Raw genomic sequence first — 22,839 nt, 5'->3', positions numbered from 1 at the left:
GGGGTTGCCATTGTTAGTTTTAGTTGCAATTATTTTTATAGGAAATTTCACCACGAAGGTTTTCAACACTTATTTATTTCAATATGGCTACACTGCAATATTCTGCTAGTGGTTGTAACACTGATTTTTTATAAATGAAAAGAAGTGATTTAAGATCCAGTGTAGTGGATACTTAAAAAATATTAAAAGCCAGCCATGTTCAAATATATTAAACATTTTATATTATTTTAATTATTTGATGGCAGGCCTTTAATATTTTTCAAATTTCTGCCGTGGCAGACCTAGATTCACTCCCTAAAAATAAAATATACAAATGCAGTGTTACAATAAAATTCTATGTTACAAATAGTAAACTGAAAAAAAATTTCACTATGATGCAAAATTCAATATCAAAATTCATTTTTAATCGGTGCTCAATGTGTGAATAACAGACTGTTGAATATGGACTGTCGAATAAAGGTGAGTTGCTCTCTTAATGTAGTTGAAGATCAACTGCACGTTTTGCTGATGCTGCCATGTTTGCAATGATGTAATTCAATAATGTCCGCGATGGGCCGTCTAATGCAAACTGGTGCAAACTTCATTCACCAATAGTCAACCACCTTTAGTTGGTGCCGGTTAGCTACTGCTTGCACTTTCTAAAATCTAAAGAGCATCAGTAGGTCATCATCAGTCCGTGCTAAATCCGTACCCATGGAGTAAAAATGTAAATATTCAGAAGACTATCTAAAATTTGGCTTTACCACCTTGATCAGCAATGGCATAGAGAAGCCACAATGTGTTTTGTGCAATGTCGTTCTCAGTGCTGAATCTACAAAACGTTCAAAACTGAAGTAGGGGTGCCGCAAAATAAAATAAATTACTTAGGGGTGCCGTTATTAAAAAAAGGTTGAAAACCATGGATTTAGAGCATAGAACCGTTATTCATTTTTAGTAAAATTCGAGACAAAGCATTCAGAACATACTAAAAAGGATTTGGAGTTCTTTCGATGCCATGAAACTGGTCTCAGACATCAGAGACTTGATCCTACAGGAAGGTTTCAGCAACAGAGCACAGCAGCAGTGCAAGCACCATATGAAGTCGCATTGGAGACCGCCAAATAAAAAAAAAAAAACCTTACACGATTGGAGAAACAATCATCAAACCCTGCATGTTGAAGATGGTGAAGTTAATTCTTGGGGAAGCCAGCGAGATAAAGATTCAACAAATATCACTGTCCAATAACACTATTAAGTGGCGCATTTCAGATATGTAGATGTGAAGGAGCAGGTTTTCTTTTCAAGTTGATTAATCAATGGACGTAAGTTCATGTTCTCAGTTGCTTGTTTTCATGGAGAAGAGTTCATGAAGAGTTCTTCAAAGAAGAGTTCCTGTTTTGTAGTGCACTTGAAACTACTACAAAAGGTGAGAATATTATGGAGAAGATAAATACCTTTTTTGAAACTGGAGGACTACAGTGGAAAAACTTTCTGTGGGGTTTTACAGATGGAGTACCAGCTATGCTAGGGTCAAAGTCAGGCTTTCAGACAAAAGTGAAAGAACTTGCTCCCCAAGCAAAGGGCATTCATTGCATGATTCACCGATATCCTCTTGCCAGTAAGACTCTTCCAGCTCTTCTGCAAAAGGTGCTCAATTCTCTGATCAAATTTGTGAATTACATCAAATCTGGAGCCCTCAACACCCATGACATGAATGCTGATCACTAGGTTCTTTTCTACTGCTGTACGTTGGTTGTCGATCGTGTCTGAGTTGAAAGATAAAATCAAATTGTTCCTGGAAGTGCAAGGGAAACATGACCTTGTGGCTTACTTTAATGATGAAGCTTGGAAGAAAAGAGTTGCTTACTTAGCAGACATTTTAGACCAGCTAAATAAGATGAACCTGAAACTTTGGGGAAAGGAAACACATTATCCAATTTCAAGACAATCTTCAAGCATTTGTATCCAAGATGCAAAATTGGCATCAGAAAGTAAATCTTGGAAACATTGCCATGTTTGAAAAACTCTGCAGTGTGGTAGAGGAATCTGAAGGTGAACTGGATGAGAATCTGAAGGAGATTACTGGGCACCTTGAATCCCTTGAAAAGGAATTTCAGCAGTATTTCCCTGAACTTACAGAAGAAGCTGCTGCCCTGGTACAAAACCCATTCTCTGCTTCCCCGAATGTACCCAGCATTCCCGATGAAGTACAGGATGAATTCATGGATCTGCAGAACGATTCCTTGGCACATAATTTGTTTTATGAAAAATTGCTGACTCAGTTCTGGTGTGCTTTGTATCAGTTATATCCAAATGTCACCATGCTTGCTTTTTGCGTTTTACTTCCATTTGCCTCTAAATATCTCTGCAAGAGTAGATTTTCAATGCTTCTTCATATCAAAACAGCAAAGGCAATAAACAGAACTAAAGTAAAAAAAAAACCTAAAGGTTGGCTTTAACTAACACTCAGCCATGAATTTTGAAGCTGGTTGCCCAGATGCAAGTACAACCATCGCATTAGATATTAGGTTAGAAAATTTATTTTGAAAAATCTATTTTTAATGTGTTTTCTTTTCCCTATTAAAAATGCCTTTTTGTGCAAATGTGGCGGGGGTCGCAACTCAAAAAAGGTTGGGAAACACTGCTATAGAGTCTATATAATTCAAAATATCAAATTAACATTCTGAATTATACAGACTCTATACCTATCAATAATAATTTCTTCTCTTTATAAGTTTGTTTAGGGTTCTTTCTGGCTGGACCTGGCTTCTAGTGTCTTTAGGATAAAGTTCTGTAACATTCTTCATATTCAGCTCATTAACATTCAACATTCCTCATAGTTGTGGAACATTCCCAATGTAGGGCATGAGGGTGTGTAAACAATATGGAAAGAGCTTATGGTTTTCCTTCGGAATATTCTGAGTATCTCTCCATCCAGGATAATGATTATTCAAAGGAGTTTGTTATAGATCTGTTTCTCTGCATGTGGGTCACTTTTTTTGTGGGAATGGGGGGGGGGGTGGTATTCAAGCAAAATTGGACCTTTCTGCTTTAATCATTTCATTATGAAACTGACATTACATCAAGAATGAGAGTACTAAGCTACTGGTTAATCTAAAACCAAGTTATTATAAATGCCTATTAACTAATGACTGCTTTACTAGTAAGCTTTGAACTTTGCCAATAGTTTGCTGGGAAGTAGGTTTATCTTATCTAGAACTCCCTTTCCAGATGTTGCATCCAATCTCTCCTGTGGTCAGAAAAAGCATGCTTCTCTTGAAGCTGAAGTTAGCTGCTTTCCTCATTTACACTCAGTTCCTTTTTCCTTGCTCATATGATTCATTTATCACCATCCTTAAACTTACTTTTCTATACAGGGTGTCTCAAAAATATTGGTACAAACATTTAGGGGAGGTAGGTAACATCTAAAGGAATGTGAATTGCATAGGAATCCATAACCGGAAACGTCACGGGGAAAGTAGTAGCAGAGGCACAAAAAGCAGAAATGACACAAGACAGTAATTAGTGGAAAACATTTATTTGACATAATATTAACAAAGGAGTACAAAATGGATGCATTTCATGATGTTACAACAGATGTGCGAAGGTTCCATCATGAGATGCGATGCATGCGTGACACCGACGCAGCATGGATTGGCGGACACACCTGGAGTTTCTTTGACAGAAGAGCAGTGCAGATGAGTCTCGCGAAGAGATCCATTTCCGCCTCCACAGGTGATTCATAAACGATAGATTTGAGGGCTCCCCACAGAAAGAAATCAAGGCTCGATAAATCAGGTGAGCGTGGGGCCAGGCAACGGGTCCACCATGGCCAATCCATTGACGCCCAAAACACCCGTTCAAATAGTCACGAACACATCTTCCATAATGGGCATGCGCCTCGTCATGTTGAAACCAAATGTTGCGTCTCTCGTTTGCTGGAACATCGTCAAGTAACCCTGGTAGAACTTGTTCAAGAAAGATTCAATATTTAGCGGAGTTCATGCAGGATGGTAACAGGTATAGGCCGACTAAGCAGTCACCGACCATACCTGCCCACATATTTATTGCGAAGCGATGTTGTGCCGCATGGGGGCGCACACTCGTCCGACAAATTTGATTCCAACCTCTCCAACACTTCCTCACAGAACTTTTTCGTGACTATTGTCCCTTGAGGCAGAACATTCTCGATGGATATACCTTTGATATCGAAAAAGACTATCAACATGGTTTTCACTTGCGATTTTTCTAACCACACTTTTTTCTGATGGGGAGAGGATGATGAATGTTATTCTGAACTCTGACGTTTTGTCTTGGGATCATATTGAAATACCCAACTCTCATCACCGGTAACGAATCTACTCAAAAATAGTGGGTCGTTGTCAACACACTGCGTCAAATTGAAGCAACACCCAATTCTCTTTTCTCATTGCTCGAAACTCTATGAATGCGGTACAAAACAGGAGCAAATTTTTCTCTTACCCATATCTTCTTTGAGAATTTCTCGTACAGATTTCTTATTGCTACCCATCATCTCCGTAAGCAACCTCATTGAAATTGATCTCTTCACTCAATTTTTCTAACCAAGATCAGTTGGCCAGGTCAGGGATCATTCTCTAACAACTCACGTCCTTTACGAAAACGAGAAACCATTCAAACACACTTGGTCAAGACAAACATTCATCAGCATAAACATTCTTTAAATCGTCAAAAGTTTCCATAGCACTTTTTCCCAATTTACAATAAAATTTGATAACTGCTCTTTGCTGCATTTTCAAACGACATGCACAAAACTTACTCTTTCCATCATAAATCACTAACTACTGACCGGACAAGTTTCAACTTGCACTTGTTGAGAAAGAGAAAATTCAAGCAGATGTAATCATGTACTATTTGGCCTCTTACGTTAATACTAAACACAGAGCGCACACACAGTCTCATTATTTAATTGGTGCACTGCGTACATTTATTTTATTCTGATTAGTCTATCCATTGTGTCCAGGCCTCCATAGTCGAGTGGTCAGGAGCGGGAGTGTAGCAGCACATGGTCTTTTTGTAGATCAGGGTTCAAGCCCCTGACTGCTAAATACAATCGATCTGCCAACCTGCACTTGACCAGCATGGCAGATTATGGTCCATTTCCCTCAACATGAATTGTTGCAGAGGCTTCCATCTTGCAGTGGACTGATAATGGCTGCTGCTTACCCTTTTATCGATTGCTTAGATAATTTATAAAATGTTCATTTATCTAGTGAATATCAAGCAATAGTGGATTATTTACTAATATATAAAATGCAACTGTATGATGTGAACACAACCTAGAAATACAAAGACCACCGATTTTCAAGAAGCACTTGAAGCTGACATGCATACAAAGATATTAATATAAATGAAACGATACTATAATATAACTACATTAGCAATAATAGTATTTTTTTGGCTGATGCTGCATAAGCATCAGCAAAAAAAAAAAAAATAAATAAAGAAAACACTTCCCATTTCATCCATCCATTCACTCCAAAAGTTTGTGTAGTTCTTCCTTCAATTTATTTATTTAAGCTATCAACTTCCACAACATTAATCTGTTCCAGCAATCAACTACCTACTGGCTAAAGGCAAATTTCCACACATCTCTTCTGCAACTGTCTTTCCTCAATTCGAGTTTATGCCCTCTGAAGTTTGCAATCTGAGCAAGAGGAGGAATCCCATCAGCATTGAGTCTGCTCAAACCATTCAAGTTCTTATATACCTTAATCAGATCACTTCACAGGTGCCTAAGTCTCCAGATGCTGCAATTTGCAGAACTTAAACCTTTCTTGGTAAGAGCACCCCTTTGTTCCCCTCACTAATATTCTTACCCTTTTCTATATACTTGCTCTAGAAACTCTACATCCTTCTTAAAATGAGGCCTCCAGACCTGTGCACAGTACTCAAGGTTGTGGCCTGACCATTGCCTTATACAAAGGGATAATCAGCTCCTTATCACTGCTAGCAAAATTCCTGTATATCATTGACAAAACCTCAAGATGCTCTAGCAGCCTGTCTGCAGTGCTCAGAAAACTTCATATCTGACTGCACAATTCCCCCCAACTCCTTTTCATTCTCCACTACCCTGAGTGTAGTACCAAAGAGAAACGTACCAAACAGTTGGTACGTTTCTCTTGGGTTACTGCAACCCATATGCAGTACTTTGCATTTGTCAATATTAAACTTCGGTTGCCACTTCTCAGCCCATCTGCCCAACTTTTCTAGATACTGTTATTAGCCATATAGTGCAAGGAAGCCTGAGGCTTATGCTGCAGCAAAAAAAAAAAAAAAAAAAATTCCAAATTACCCTGAGAGAGAGAGAAAAATAGAAAGAAATCACCAAAAAAGAAGAATGATGATATCCAGTGGCTCAGGACCCTGGGTGTGCTAAGCCCATACTCACCAGATGTAAGCCCCTGGGGTTGCAGTAGCACACTGTCATTAACAATCCTGCCAAACTTTGTATCATCTGCAAACTTCGCCATTAAGCCTGATATACCTCCTTTAATATCATTGATAAATATACTAAACAATGGACCCAACACCGAACCTAGAGAATTCTACTAATAACATTAGAGCAGTGTGCACTGATTACTACTCTGTCCTCTCCCACAAAACCATCCTTTTATCCATTCTAGCAATTTTCTCTTAATGCCATACTGCCCCAAAATTGGTTTTCCATGTGCAACAGTATCAAAAGCTTTCCTGAAATCCAAGTATGTGATATCAATTTTTTGCATCCAGTTCCTTTGTGACCCTATCATAGTATCCAATTAAATTGGTCAGACAAGACTTTCCCTTAACAAACCCATGCTGTGTCTGAATTATTACTGCAGTAGGCACCTCCGTAGCCAGGTGGGCAGGAGCAGCAGTGCATAGCACCCGCTTCTTCATTAGACCGGAGTTTGAGCCCATGACCACCAAATACAGAGGATGCAGAAAGGTCAGGGAATGACCACCGCATAACCCCGGAGCAATATGGCCTTAGTTGCTAATGCTCCTATAAACCAAAATAACAACATTACTGCAGTCTTGTCTAGATGATCCTGGAATACTTCTTTAACCAGTGACTCCATTATTTTTCCTGGAACAGAAATTAAACTAACAGGTCTGTAATTACTTGTGCAACTCTTTGATTCTCCTTTATGAATTGAGGATAGATCTGCACATCTCCAATCCATGGTGACCTCCTCAAGTCCAAAGATGCTCTCATAATCATGGCTAAGGGCTTGCTTATTTCCTTTGCCACTCCTTTAATATAACTGAATAGATTCCATCCACCCCAGCTGTCTTTCTTGTTTAACTTCAGTTTCTCCTCCACTTTGCTCAGTTATTGCAAAATCATTTAGCTCCCTATTAGTGTTTAATAAGCTTCTGTCTTCCACTTCCCTATGGAATTCGTCATGTGTGAATGTAGATGCAAAATACTCATTCAGTTTGTCAGCTATCTGAGCAGGATCATCAACAGTCAAACCATCGATATCAAGTGGGCCAATCTGATTCACCCCCTTCCTCCTAGAGTTTACATAAGTAATGAAGTCTGCTGTTTTTATTTGCATCCTTTGCCAAAGATTTGTCATAATCTGCCTTTGCTTGCCTAACCTCCTTTGTGACTTGATTACAGACTAGCTTATATCTGTCATGGCCTTCTGTGTCGCCTGATAATTTATATGCATCTCAAACTTTTCTTCTCTGTCACGAGTCTCATTAGTCCATCTGACATCCATTTTGGTCTAAGCTTCGAACTGTTTTTTAGGTGGTATGAAAAGCCTAGTAGCTTCTACAATTACTTCCCTGAATGCTTACCATTTGGAATACCTTGTAACACTTAATTACTCTGAACAAGGACAAAATGAAAAAGATGTCAACGTAGGGATACCACATGGACAACAAGATACACTAACGAAACAAAAACATACATTGAAACAAGTTGATTTTTATAGGTTACCCATTCATCAGAAAAAAAAAACAGCCAAGTTTCTTGTTTTCACAATTTGCATGTACATATTGAAATTTCCAAAAAGATGCTCCAGTTTTAGTTGTACAATTTACTAAAATGGACAACGTACATCAAAATCCAACAATCTTGGCTGAGTTTGGCAGTAACTTCATGTAAGCAGCACTTAACGAGATGGTACTTATAGCAGAGCAGCACTGTTTTTAATGAAGTGATTTTACCAAACTGCTAATATTCAATTAGTTTGAAGTAAGTTTTTATCTTGCCATAGTTGACAATAAGATTATTTCAGTAAAGAAGACTGAATAATGGACTATCTGTAAAACTTTTTTCTCAATGACTAAAATTAAAAGAATTATCAATATATAACATATATCTGAATGACTGTATTAACAAACAAAATACCCCATGAAATAATCACTGAATTGTCCTTCTGAAATCAGAAATGCAATGGTCAGCTTGTGGTATCATTGGATCAACTTTTAACAAATGACTTTCCATGATATGATAACTTATTTCTTTTAAGAATAATTCACCCACATTTTTTATCACTAGAATGGGATTCAAATGCATGCAGCGGATGCCGTGTTCAATATTTTAAATGAGCATTTTCATGATAAAATTTTTTCCAATTGATTTCTTACATCTTTCACATATGAGGTTCTCAAAAGAACCTCAACTAATTCTAAGATATTACTTTTTTAGAAACAGTGAGCGTTTCAGTAAGGCATACTTTACCGATTACTATATCCTTGCTTTCATAATTAGACTTGAAGGCCCACATCAAGTTGGATTTAAAAAAAAAAAAAAACTTGACTGCAAAGTTTTAATATACAGAGAACTTTTAGAAGGGTCATCTTCTGCAGGTTCTCCTTGTGCAATTTCAGGTCTTAAAAAGGTGCCTATGCAAATGAAGGATGAAAAGGGAAAAAAGTGGCTCTACATTCAGATCAAGCTGCATCATAAAATTTAAATTAGCTTATAATCTTTTACAGCACTTTAAGTCAACAAAAAAAAAAATTAGTGGAGGATTAAGTTTTTAGATTCTTTTATAAAAAGTAACACGATGATTAGCATCAGGAATAAAATTATGGAAAGAATAAAAATTATAATTTCTTTATTAGTAAAAACCAATACATATGAATCAGTGAATTGCAGAAATACCGAATAGTATAAACATACTCAATGCATTTAGATGAAATGTTATAAGTTGTTGTTATTTGGTTTTTAGGAGCATTAGCAACTAAGGCCATATTGCTCCGGGAATATGCGGTGGTCATTCCCTGACCTTTCCGCATCCTCTGTATTTGATGGTGACGGGCTCGAACCCCGGTATAATCAAGAAGTGTGTGCTATGCACTGCTGCTCCTTCCCACCTGGCTACGGAGGCACCTATTTGTTATAAGTGAAATACTCTGACAAAGCTAATGGTATTCACTGGTTATTATTACTTACCATCTGAAATAGGAATGGTCAGTATACAAGAAACTCCTCCTATCACCATTGTTGCCATTTGTGGAATTCTTCGACCTAAGACCCGTAATAAAAAGATAGATGCAAAATATGCTGGGAACTCAATGGCCCCTGCAATGAAGAAGTTAATAAAGGGATTTCCTCCTAACCCATTTGTATTGAGAGATAGTCCAAAATAAATGAAAGAATTTATAAACCTGTTGAGAAAAAGAAAAATGAGTACATTAAAATCACTGCATTTTTAATCACATACATTTTAATTAAAAAAGAAAATTCTACTAACAGAATAGATTCGAGTCAACTATACTGTAATAACAATTGTCACAGTTAATCTAATCTTAAATATATCTTGACACTTCATATACTTTACAAAACTCACCTCATTAATAAAGTATATTGAATGTTGCTGTATTAAGGTTATTAATATTTTTACAAAATTTACAGCTGAAAAAAAAATTGCACATTACTGGAATAATGTAATTACTAACATAACATAGGAACTTTCAAACTTAAGCCACATGATGGTAACAAATTTTAGTATCTGTGATGTTGTAAGTGCTCATATCCTATGTTATTTTATTAAGAACCAGCAGCCCCTCATTTGGATTAAAGAAGGCTTCCATTGAGCAGTGTTTCGTAACCTGTGGTCTGCATAAAACTTATGCAAGTAGATCACAAGACTTTACAAGAGTTTGGCAAGACATATCCTATTATAGTGATGGGAAATACAGGTATACCTATAACAACCTAATGTATCGATAAACCATTTAAAATTCAGTAAATGATGTGAAAGAAAGTTTATAATTTTTTAAATTTTTAAGAAAACAACGATTTTCTATACAGTGAAAGTCATTATTTAATGGCTATAAAACAAACATTTCTCACAATTTTTAGGTGTGTATTCTGGCCAACAATTATTTTTTATCACAAAGTTTCTTTTATTTCTTTGATGAAGAGAATGATTATATAGTGTCCCAAAACTCTAAAGCTCAATTTCATGTTACTTATACATATTATATTACACCAGTCTGCATTTTAAGAAAAGTTTCTCTTAACCTGAAATTTGCTATATATCAACATCAGATTTAAAAAAAAAAAAAAAAAAATATATATATATCGAGAACGAGTGTAGCCTTGTACAGGCGAAGTTTTTGCTGCTCCTGCAATAGAAGTTTTTTTCCGTTTTATTAGCTTAAATTGGCATATTAACTTATTTTCTAGAGTAGCTTTATATTCCTAGTTACGATACTTAGTTTAAAGTTTAACTTAGATAGAGATTTTGTAGGTATTACTTAGTATCTGTAAGGGTATCCAATCCACGTGTTACAAGTTGCAGCTCCGTATTTAGCCACTTTATTGACGAATTGTTATATTAAATTATTTTCTGTAAGTAAGTAGCTTATTGACTTAGTCACGATCCTTAGTTTATTCTGAATTGAGACAGTGAGATTTGGAACTTAATTAATACTTAATTGTCTGTAGATTTACCATTCGTAACTTGCCACCATTGTTATACGATACGTTATATCCCGAAGAAGATAGTGTAAGCTTAGTATAGTATATAATATAATATAATATAATATAATATAATATAGTCAATTAATCAGTAAAATCTATTAATCTTGTTAAACTTCATTGTAATTAAATTATACTTTTTAACTAAATACATATAACAACTTAGATTACAAACGTAACAATTAATTAATACATAACTTGATACGGAAGTTATATAAACGGAAATCGTAGATAATACTCAATACTGAAAAATATATATAGCGTTATAACTGTGTTGGGATACAAGTTTAGGGTTATAATTTTGTACTGAAATTGAAATTAAATCATGACTCAGACCACAGCAGCAAAGCAAAAGGCTCAAGCTAATGGCAGTGCTGTGGCTCAGGGGAGAACTGAGGGGGGGGGGCAGTTGCCCTCTGAATCACAGCCTTTTAAAATGCACTGCTTGCTTGATGTTTGTGGATCAATTGGGTACGGGACATGATATTGCCATGGGGAATATAAGGAGTGTAAGGAAATCAGGCGACAACTCAGCATTGTTATGGGCCTATAGGAGAGCTTGAAGGACAGGGTGGATGCCCTCGAAGGATCTAAATTGAGGGGGCCCATCAAGCTCTTAGCTGCCCATATCAACGCCAGAGCTTGCACTTAGTCATCACGCAACACAGCGGGAACCCCCAAGGCAGAATGCACTGGTCCTACAGGAACTAGTAGTTGTTGGTGACTATTATCAGGGAAATGGGGAACATGCTTTGTAAAAAGAATAGGTCGTACAGGACCAGGGTATGTCTGCCAGGGGCAAAGGTTTAGCTTTAGCATTAGTAGAGGCATATGATGCAAGAAAGCAAGCTTATGCAGCATCAGCCAAAAAAAAAAAAAAAAAAAACCCACTCCCATTTCACCCCTCCGTTCGTTCGAAAAAAAAAAAAAAACTGTCCAGCTGAGCATTAAATTTATTTAGGCTATCAAACTTCCACAACAAGGGATAGAAGTCTGTTCCACCAACCAACTACCCGCTAGCTAAAGGCAAATTTCCGCACATCTATCCTACATCTGTATTTCCTCAATTTGAATTTATGCCCTCTCAGGTGATTATTCTAAGCAAGAGGAAGAATCCCATTGCCATTGAGCACGTTCAAACCATTGTAGGTTTTATACACCTCTATCAGATCACATCGCCAATGCCTAGTCTCCAGACACTGTAATTTGCAAAACTTGAGCCTTTCTTTGTAAGAGCAACCCTTTATTCCATTCACTAATCTTGTTGCCCTTCTCTGTACTCGTTCCAGCAGCTCTACATCCTTCTTGAAATGAGGCCTCCAGACTTGTATACAGTACTCAAGGTGTGGCCTGACCATTGCCTTATACAAGGGAATAATCACCTTATCCCTGTTAGAAAAATTCCTGTATATCATTGACAAGACACCATGAGCTACACTTGCAGACAGTCTGCACTGCTCAGAGAATTTCATATCTGCCTGCACAATTACCCCCAGGTCCTTTTCATTCTCCACCACTGTCATTGAAGTACCACAGAGTTGATACGTTGCTCTGGGGTTACTGTTTCCCATATGTAGTACTTTACTTTTGTCAATGTTAAAGTTCATTTGCCACCTCTCAGCCCATCTGCTCAACCTTTCCAGATCCTGTTGCAGCAGCATAGCATCCGTAATGTCCTTAATAACCCTGCCAACCTTTGTATCGTCTGCAAACTTGAACATTAAGCTTGATATACTATCATCAATATCATTTATAAATACAGAAAACAATAATGGACCCAACACTGAATCCTGAGGGACTCCACTAATAACATTAGTCCACGATGAGCAGTGTCCATTGATTACCATTCTCTGTCTTCCCCCCCTCAACCACCCCTTTATCCATAGCAGCAATTTGCCTCCAATGCCACACTGCTCTAATTTGTGCAGCAGTCTTCCATGTGCAACAGTATCAAAAGCCTTTCTAAGATCCAAATATATAATATCAAAGTTATTCCCTGCATCCAGTTCTTTTGTGACTGCATCATAGTATCCAATCAAATTGGTCAGGCAAGACTTTCCCTTAACAAAATCATGCTGTGTCCGAGCTATAATTGAAGTCTTGTCTAGATGATTCTGCAGTGCTTCTTTAACCAGTGCCTTCATTAATTTTCCTGGAACAGAAGTTAAACTCACCAGGTCTATAATTACTAGTGTCAGCCTTTGATTCTCCTTTGTGAATTGGGGTCACATTTGCACATCTCCAGTCAATGGGTACCTCCCCTGATTCCAAGGAAGCTCTCATAAATATGGCTAAGGGTTTGCTTACTTCCTTTGCTGCCTCCTTTAATATAACTGGATAGATCCCATCCACCCCGGGTGCCTTTTTATGTTTATGCTCAACAATTTCTCCTCCACTTTCCTCTCAGTTATTACAAATCATCTAGCTCACTGCCAGAGTTTATAATTATCACCTCTGGAATTCCCCTTCCTGAATAACTCCTCATGTGTGAATGTAGATGCAAAATACTCATTTAGTTTGTTACCCACCTGAGCAGGATCCTCAACTGTTGAACCATCAATATCCAGTGGACCAATCTGATTCATCCTTTTCCTTCTACAGTTTACATAGGTAAAGAACTCTTTTCTGTTTTTCTTTGCATCCTTTGCCAAGGATTTCTCATAATCTGCCTTTGCCTGCTTAATCTCCTTTGTGACTTGGTTACAGACCAGCTTATATCTATCATAGGCTTCCATGTCACCCATTAATTTATGTATCCCATGCATTTTTCTTCTCTGCCATATGTCTCATTAGTATATCTGACATCCATTTAGGCATAAACCTTGAACAATATTTTTTAGTTGGTATGTGAAGCCTAGTACCTTCACAAGATAAGTTCTTTGAATGCTTCCCATTTTGAATTTGCTGTTGGTAACATCATCAGTTGATCCCACTATATAGAATTTAAATACTGTCTCAGACAATCGTAGTCACCTTTACAAAAGCAAAAACCCTTCCCTTTACCCCTGATGGTAGTTACCTCTTTGAGTGAATCCCACTTCAGCACACTGTGATCACTGCCACCTAGTGGTTCCTTTATTTGCAGATTTTTAATGCATGAAGAATCACTACTGATAATCAGATCAAGAGTATTACTCCCTCTAGTTGCCTCCCGAACATGCTGATGTAGAAAACAATCATCCAATAAATCCACAAAAGCCTTGCTAGTGTGTGAGTGACCAACCCACAAATTCCAGTCAATATCTGGGAAATTAAAATCCCCCGTCATAAGACTCTGATTTACTGGCCCACTCTATTTCCCTGTACAGTTTCTTATTATACTCATCAGAGTCATTAGGTCTATAGCACACTCCTACTCTCAATTTTGATCTCCCTATGCTTATGTCACTCCAAACTGACTCGACACTGCACTGTCCAGCGATGTTGACTGGCTTCACTTCCTTGGATTTTATGTATTTCTTAACTAATAGCATAACCCCTCCTCCCTTCCTATCCTGTCTATCCTTTCTGTAGACATTGTACTCCCCAAATTCCAGTTCTGCATCCCTTATATCTGTGTGACACCACGTCTCTGAAATCACAACAATATCTGCCTTTGATGTTTGGAGCAATACCTCAAATTTATTTACAAAACTCCTAGCTTTGGTATACACGCAAGTATACATGTACCTGTTCCTATTCTTAGCTACCCTTACACAACCCATGTGTTTACTTGTACTGCAATGACTCCCAGCAGTCTCTGAAATATCCTGCATCTTGTTTTCCAGGCTGCTGCTCATTCCAATAGAAGCAGTGCAAGAATCACTTTCACCTCTGCCAGTGGCTACTGTTAATCTATTAGTCCTTGTATTCCCCCAATCTAGCAGTTTTCCGACCCACATAACACTGCCTCGATGGCATCAGCAAACATTCTTGCACCCTTTCTGTTTAAGTGTATCCCATCACTGTAGAAGCAGTCTCTCCTGTTAACAAGTACAGACCAGGCTGAAAAAAATTCTACCCCTTGAGCTTTGCACAGTCTTTCCAGGGCCGAATTGATCGGCAAAGCTCTCATCATATACTCCCTCCTATCTTGTCTGGGCAGAATTGCAGACACTTTTAAATTCAACCCTAATTCGCCGCTTTTTTTTTTTCAACAGTGACCTGTACTTGTTAAGTAATTCCGCTGGTCTCCTACTCTTAATATCATTAGTGCCAACGTGTACAACTGTATCACCTTTTGTGCCCTTAAAGGATGATATCAGCTCTACAAAGTCATCAACCTTTGCCCCTGGCCGACATACCCTGGTCCTGTTCCACCTATCCTTTTTACAAAGGATGTTCCCTGTTTCCCTGGCAATAGAGTCACCAACAACTACTAGTTCCTGTGGGACCAGTGCATTTTGCCTAGGGGGTTGCTGCTGTTGCGTGATGACCAAGTGCAAGCTCTGGTGTTGATGTGGGTATCTGAGAGCTTGATGGGCCCTCAATTTAGATCCTTCGAGGGCATCCACCCTGTCTTTCAAGCTCTCATATAGGTCCATAACAACGCTGAGTTGTCGCCTGATTTCCTTATACTCCTTACATAGCGCACACACAAAGACATCCCCTATGGCAATATCATGTCCCATACCCGATTGTCCACAAACATTAAGCAAACGGTGCATTTTAAAAGCCTGTGATTCAGAGGGCAACTGCCCCCCTCAGTTCTCCCCTGAGCCACAGAACTTCCATTAGCTTGAGCCTTTTGCTTTGCTGCTCTGGTCTGAGTCATGATTTAATTTCAATACAAAATTATAACCCTAAACTTTTATCCCAACCCAGTTATAACGCTATATATATATTTTTCAGTATCAAGTATTATCTACGATTTCCGTTTATATAACTGCCCTATCACGTTATGTATTAATTAATTATGTTATGTTTGTAATCTAAATCGTTATATGTATTTAGTTAAAAAGGTACAATTTAACTGACAATGAAGTTTAACAAGATTAATAGATTTTACTGATTATTTGACAATATTATATTATATACTATACCAAGCTTATGCTATCTACTTCGGGATATAACGTATCGTATAACAATGGTGGCAAGTTACGAACGGTAAATCTACAGACACTTAAGTATTAATTAACTTCCAAATCTCGCTGTCTCGATTCAGAATAAACTAAGGATCCTGATTATGTCTATAAGCTACTTATAGAAAATAATTTAATATAACAATTGGCCAATAAAGCGGATAAATATGGCTAAAAATCTTCTTGTTCAGCGGCGCTGCAACTTGTAACATGTGGATTTGATACCCTTACCAATACTAAGTAATACTCTCAAAATCTCTATCTAGGTTAATTTAATCTAAGTATCGTAACTAGGAATATAAAGCGACTCTAGAAAATAAGTTAAAATGCCAATTTAATCAAATAAAACAGAAAACGTCTATTCCAGGAGCAGTAAAAACTTTGCCTGCATGAAGAGTCTAAAGAACTTTCAGTATTTGGCATCTACATTCACCGATGAGGAGTTATTCAGGGAGGGGAGTGCCAGAGGCGAGTTAAACTCTGGCAGTGAGCTGGATGATTTTGTAATAACAGAGGAACGTAGAGGAGAAATTGTTGAAGATAAACATAAAAAGGGCACCTGGGGTGGATGGGATCTATCCAGTTATATTAAAGGAGGCAGCAAAGGAAGTAAGCAAACCCTTAGCCATAATTATGAGAGTTTCCTTGGGCACAGGGGAGGTACCCATGGACTGGAGATGTGCAGATGTGACCCCAATTCACAAAGGAAGATCAAAGGCCGACAAGTAATTATAGACCTGCTAGTTTAACTTCTGTTCCAGGAAGATTAATGGAGGCACTGGTTAAAGAAGCACTGCAGGATCATCTAGACAAGAGTTCAGTTATAGCTCAGACACAGCATGGTTTTGTTAAGGGAAAGTCTTGCCTGACCAATTTGATTGGATACTATTATGTGGTCACAAAGGAACTGGATGCAGGGAATAACTTTGATATTCTATTTCGATCTTAGAAAGGCTTTTGATACTGTTGCACATGGAAGACTGCTGCACAAATTAGAGCAGTGTGGCATTGGAGGCAAATTGCTGCTTTGGATAAAGCGATGATTGAGTGGGAGAAGACAGAGATCTATTTATAGATCTCTGTCTTCTAAATAGACATCTATTTATAAATGATATTGATGATGGTATATCAAGCTTAATGTCCAAATTTGCAGACGATACAAAGGTTGGCAGGGTTGTTAAGGACACTACTGATGCTTTGCTGCTGCAACAGGATCTAGAAAGATTGAGCAGATGGGCTGAGAGGTGGAAAATGAAGTTTAATATTGACAAATGTAAAGTACTACATATGGAAAACAGTAACCCCAGAGCAATGTATCGACTCTGTGGTACTACAATGACAGTGGTGGAGAATGAAAAGGACCTGGGGGTAATTGTGCAGGCAGATATGAAGTTTTCTGAGCAGTGCAGACAGTCTGCAAGAGTAGCTCATAGTGTCTTGTCAATAATATACAGGAATTTTTTTAGAAGGGATAAGGAGGTGATTATCCCCTTATATAAGGCAATGGTCAGGCCACACCTTGAGTACTGTATACAGGTCTGGAGGCATCATTTTAAGAAGGATGAAGTGCTGTTGGAATGAGTACAGAGAAGGGCAACAAGATTAGTGAATGGAACAAAGGGTTGCTCTTACGAAGAAAGGCTTAAATTTTGCAAATTGCAGTGTCTGGAGACTAGACACCTGCGAGGTGATCTTATTGAGGTGTATAAAGCTTTGAAGAATGGTTTGAGCATGCTCAATGCTGATGGAATTCTTTCTCTTGCTCAGAGTAATCATTTGAGAGGGCATAAATTCAAATTGAGGAAAGACAGATGTAGGATAGATGTGCGGAAGTTTGCCTTTAGCCAGCGGGTGGTTGGTTTGTGAAACAGACTTCCATCCTTTGTTGTGGAAGGTGATAGCCTAAACAAATTTAAGGCTGAGCTGGACAGGTACTTGGAACGAACGGAGGGGTGAAATGGGAGCATGTTTTTTTTTTCTTTTTTTTGGCTGATGCTGCATAAGCTTGCTTTCTTGCATCATATGCTTCTACTAATGCTAAGCTACTGGCTGCAACTTTTGCCCATCTCTGTCAAAATCAGATGGTTCTGTTGTCACTTTCGTCAAGGATAAAGCTGACCTGCTAACATCCCATTTTTCTTCTTCCAACTTATGCATTAATGAACTTGGTAAAACACCTCCCACCATGCTTCATTCAATGCCTCCTGTGGTCTTCCGTCAAAAGGACGTCAGAAGGATTTTGACGAATCTCTATGCTAAGAATGTTCCAGGTCCTGATGGTATTTTTCCACTTGTTCTCAAAATGTGTGCTCCTGAACTTACTCTTTGCCACCTTTTTTCACTTTCTTATTCCAAAGGTGTTTTTCCTTCTGCTTGGAAATTTGCTCATATCCAGCCGGTTCCTAAAAAGGGTGACAAGTCCCTCCCATCCAATTATCGTCCCATTGCAATTACTTCTACTCTTTCTAAAGTAATGAACAAATCAATTAACCACCAACTCAAACTATCCAGAAACCTTCCATCCGATCAATAATCACCAGAATGGATTCCGTCAGTGTCGATCCACTGATAATATTCTGGCTTACGTTACCCATTTATGGACAAATTCAATGGAAAAGTTCGGTGAAACACAAGCAGTGCTCTTGACATCTCCAAGGCTTTTGATCATGTTTGGCATAAAGGCCTTCTAAACAAGCTTCCATCTTATGGTTTGCCAACTGTCTTTTGTAATTAGTTATCCAGTTTTCTCTGACCACTCACTGAGCGTGAGGTAGATGGCTCTCTTCTCTTCTAACTTCTCCACTAATGCTGGTGTCCCCCAAGGTTCAGTTCTTTCCCCCACTCTTTTCCTCTTGTATATTAATGACCTTCCATTGACTGGAAATCCTATCCATAGTTTTGCCGATGATACCACATTGCATTCCACTTTCCATTTTGAAAAAACCTTGCCCTGCTCAATCAGCTTCAACTTCTCGAATATCCACTACCAATTCCTTAAATGCCGATCTCCAGGTAGTTCTCCAGTGGGGCAAAGACAACTTAGTTGATTTCAATCCTTGTAAAACTCAGTCTTGTCTTTTATCTCGCAAAAAGGATTCTTCTGCTCCTATGCTTATCTTTGGTGACACTCTGATTTCTAGGCAAAATGATATATCTCCTTCGGGGATTACCCTGACTTCTAATCTCTCTTGGCACAAGCATATTACAAATATTGCTTCCTCTGCAACTTGATTTTCTCTTTCGCTCTCGGCATTACTTTTCTTCCAAACAGCTATTCACTCTGTACAAATCGCAAATCTGCCCTACCATGGAATATTGTTCCCACATCTGGGGCAGTGCCCCCTAAACCTCTCTCTCACGCTTCTAGATTCCATTCAGAAGAGGACAGTTAGGTTAATTAATGACTCCTCTCTAACAGAGTCTCTCCACTCTGTCTCATAGACGTACTGTTTCTGCTGCATGCCTTTTCTACAGATACTTCCATGGGCACTGTTCTTCTGAATTCGCTTCTATAATTCCTGCTCTCTTTCAAAACAGTCCGAATGCATGCCGCCACCAGCCAACATCCATTTACTGTCCAACTTCAAAAACTCACAGAAGCAACTTTATCTTTTACGTTTATTCATTCAACTACCATTTTCTGGAACACCCTTCCTTCTTACGTATTTCCTGAAAATAACAGTCTACAGAAGTTCAAGTCTAATGTCAACAAAAATCTTCTTTTGTCTCCTCAACCTCCAACCCAAGTGCGGTATTAAGTACTATAGAATATAACACCTTTCGTGTTTGGGGTTTTCATAAAAAAAAAAAAAAAAAAAATCTACTCTAAAATTAAAGAAATAAGCAAGGTTTAAAAGCTATTTATTAAACAGGCTTTTTTTTTGTCACGGCAAGGTAATTTTATTACCAAAAAGAAGCCATCTGTAAATTTTAAGAATAATATAAGTCTATGTATTATAAAGTATCATATAAGTATATAAGTCTATCATAAAGAAATGGAAGAAAAAAAAAAAAAAAAAACTTATTGACCTTATCTGTGAAATTCCTGTTATTCTCAGGAAAAAAAAAAAGTATACACTTAAGGAAAACCAATATAGCAAGTTTTAGGTTTAGGAAAGTGTAAAAGTTAAGAGAGGAATTACATAAATACTTAGAAGAATTAAATTAATTATTAACAAGTACTTTTTTTTTTAGGAATGGCACATCAGAATTATTTACTTGTTTTACTTCATCAATACTAATTTCTTATCAATATGCTATCAAAGATGATATAAATAATATGTTAACATTATACCAAACTGAATGTTTATACGAATACAATATGAATGAATAAGAAAGGCATACATATAGTTGAGGTAAACACATTTGAATGATAAGTTTAATATTTTTACTTAAATAGGCAAAAGCAACTTTTCTAACTTATAAAATAGTGAGATGTCAATAATGACTTACCAACAGGAATACAAATTAAGTGTCTTCTTCCTCATGTTGGGTGTCCTGAGTAAATCAAATATATTGGCACGCTGTGGTTTTGCTTCTTCTGTTTTGAAATTCTGTAAATTTAACTTAGGAAATAATTACACATGCAATTTTTCATTAAATATATTTCATTACTTTTGTTTAATTATAAGCATGTCATAATATTTTTTCTTGTTCTATAGAAGAAAATATCAGCAGATTGTGCTGATATTTGCTTCTTCATAAAGTTCCCAAAAGTTGGGAATGTTATTAAAATGTTTCAAACCATTATACAGAAGGGTAAATTAAAAAGTAAAGGCAGTTTATGTTTAAAATGAATACCCTTCCAAGGTCATCATACCTACAACACTGTTAGACAATGTTTACAAGTCTGTCTCCAGTCACCCATACTCACTGTATTTTTAACAGTCAAAGTGTAACCATCAGCTTTTCTTTCCAAATGCACCATTAGTGAACAAATTGCTGTTATCAAGTTTTTGCAGTCAAAAGAACAAACTCTCCCAAATTCATAGAAAAATGTTAGCATTTTTCTGTAAATGTTATTCATAGAATTATTCATAGAAAAATGTTAGCATTTTTCTATGAATATGGAAAAAGGTATATTACCAACACAAATGGATAAGTGGAAAGTTTCAGAAATGGAAGACAAGTGTGGTTAACTAAGAACAATTGGACCATTCAACAACTTCAGTAATGGTAAAAAATGCTGATCAAATTAATGCTCGCATTCAAGGAAACAAACTGATTACTTTTTGCTGCTGTTGGAATGTTAGATATCAGTCAAGTCTGCATATTTGATCACACACCCTAAAATACTGAAAAGCCTGCACACGATAAGTGCCAAGCTTCTCTGTGTAAGCATAAATGGAAGCATCTGGAGATCCTCATGCAACGTTTGCAGGAGTATCTTATGAAAGAGAGGCATCTGTACAATGAATAGTTATGAAATATGAAACATGGGTGCACCACTGCACACCAAAAAACAGGTAAAAAAGCATGGAGCAGAAGCACAGGTCATCTCTAACAACCGAAAAATCAAGTCTGCCTTCTTCCAGCAAAGTTATAATTATCAGCATTATGATGATCACAGCAAGAACTGCCAATAGTGCAAAATATTGTGCCATTCTAAAAGAGACTTAAACCTATCACTATCAGAAAATTTTTGACCCTTTCGACAGAAAATAAGATTTTCTGTCAAAAGGTGTTCCACATGACAAACTGAAAAAGTTGAAATGAGGTAGCATGATAAACCTCATTTAACCACCACAGAAACTGCTGAAATGGTTCAAAAACTAAATTTTGAACTATTCCCTCACCTACCATACAGCAGACCTTACTCTAAGAGACTCGCTTGTTTTTGGCCTCTGAAAAAAAAAAAAAAAAAAAAAAAAGTAAGTCAATTTTCAAATGATGAAGCCAAAGAAGCAATGCACAAGTGACTTCTTAACAGCAAAACATTTTTCTCAGAGTGACATGAGAAGAGTTTGTGAAGTAAGGGAAATAAAAACTTTATATATTTTCCCTTTCTTGATTTAATAAAAAAATAGATTGTTTTATTTTCTACCCTTGTTAAAGTCTTAGTAGTGGCATGTGATGCAAAAAAGCAAGTGTATGAGCTTATGTAGCATCAGCCAAAAAAAAAAAAAAAAAAAAATTAAAAAACAATTCCCTCTAAATGTTTGTCCCGGTCCTCCTTAAATTTATTTAACCTATCAACTTCCACAACGACAGATGGAAGTTTGTTCCAGCAATTAACCACCCGCTGGCTAAAGGCAAATTTCCGCACAGCTATTCTACATCTGTCTTTCCTCAATTTAAATCTATGCTCCTTCATGTTTGTAATCTGAACAAGTGGAAGAATCCCATCAGAATTCAGTGTGCTCAACCCATTCAAGGCCTTATACACCTTAATCAGATCACCTCGCAGGTGCCTAGTCTCCAGCCACTGCAATTTGCAGAAATTAAGCCTCTCTTGGTACGAGGATCCCTTTATTCCCCTCACCAATCTTGTTGCCCTTCTCTGTACACACTCAAGCAAATCTACATCCTTCCTAAAATAAGGTCTCCAGACCTGTACACAGTACTCAAGGCGTGGCCTGACCATCACCTTATACAGAGGGACAATCACCTCCTTTTCCCTTCTAGCAAAATTCCTGTATATCATTGACAAAACCCCATGACCTGCCCTGGCAGCTGTATGCATTGCTCAGAAAACTTCATATCTGACAATTACTCCCAGGTCTTCATTTTCTACCACCTTAAGTGTAGTACCACACAGTTGGTACGTTTCTCTGGGGTTACTTCTACCCATATGCAGTACTTTGCATTTGTCAATGTTAAACTTAAATT

General features: G+C 37.5%; 1 protein-coding gene across 1 annotated transcript in view; it reads right to left on the bottom strand.

Moving 5' to 3' along the window:
• Window positions 1-22,839, bottom strand: part of LOC150091274 (organic cation transporter protein-like) — a 212,738-nt gene that overhangs the window by 57,371 nt on the left and 132,528 nt on the right. The window contains exons 7-8 of the mRNA XM_090383043.1: window positions 20,464-20,564; window positions 9,419-9,633 (exon numbers count right to left, since the gene is read on the bottom strand). Of these exons, the coding sequence (XP_090239169.1) occupies window positions 9,419-9,633; window positions 20,464-20,564 (316 nt within the window). The remainder of the gene's footprint in view (window positions 1-9,418; window positions 9,634-20,463; window positions 20,565-22,839) is intronic.

Source organism: Mastigoproctus giganteus, chromosome 1 (assembly GCF_048544385.1).
Source record: "Mastigoproctus giganteus isolate SK-2022 chromosome 1, ASM4854438v1, whole genome shotgun sequence".
NCBI lineage: Eukaryota > Metazoa > Arthropoda > Arachnida > Uropygi > Thelyphonidae > Mastigoproctus > Mastigoproctus giganteus.
Note: the sequence above shows the minus strand (reverse complement) of the source record. Positions and strands in the feature narration are given on the sequence as shown.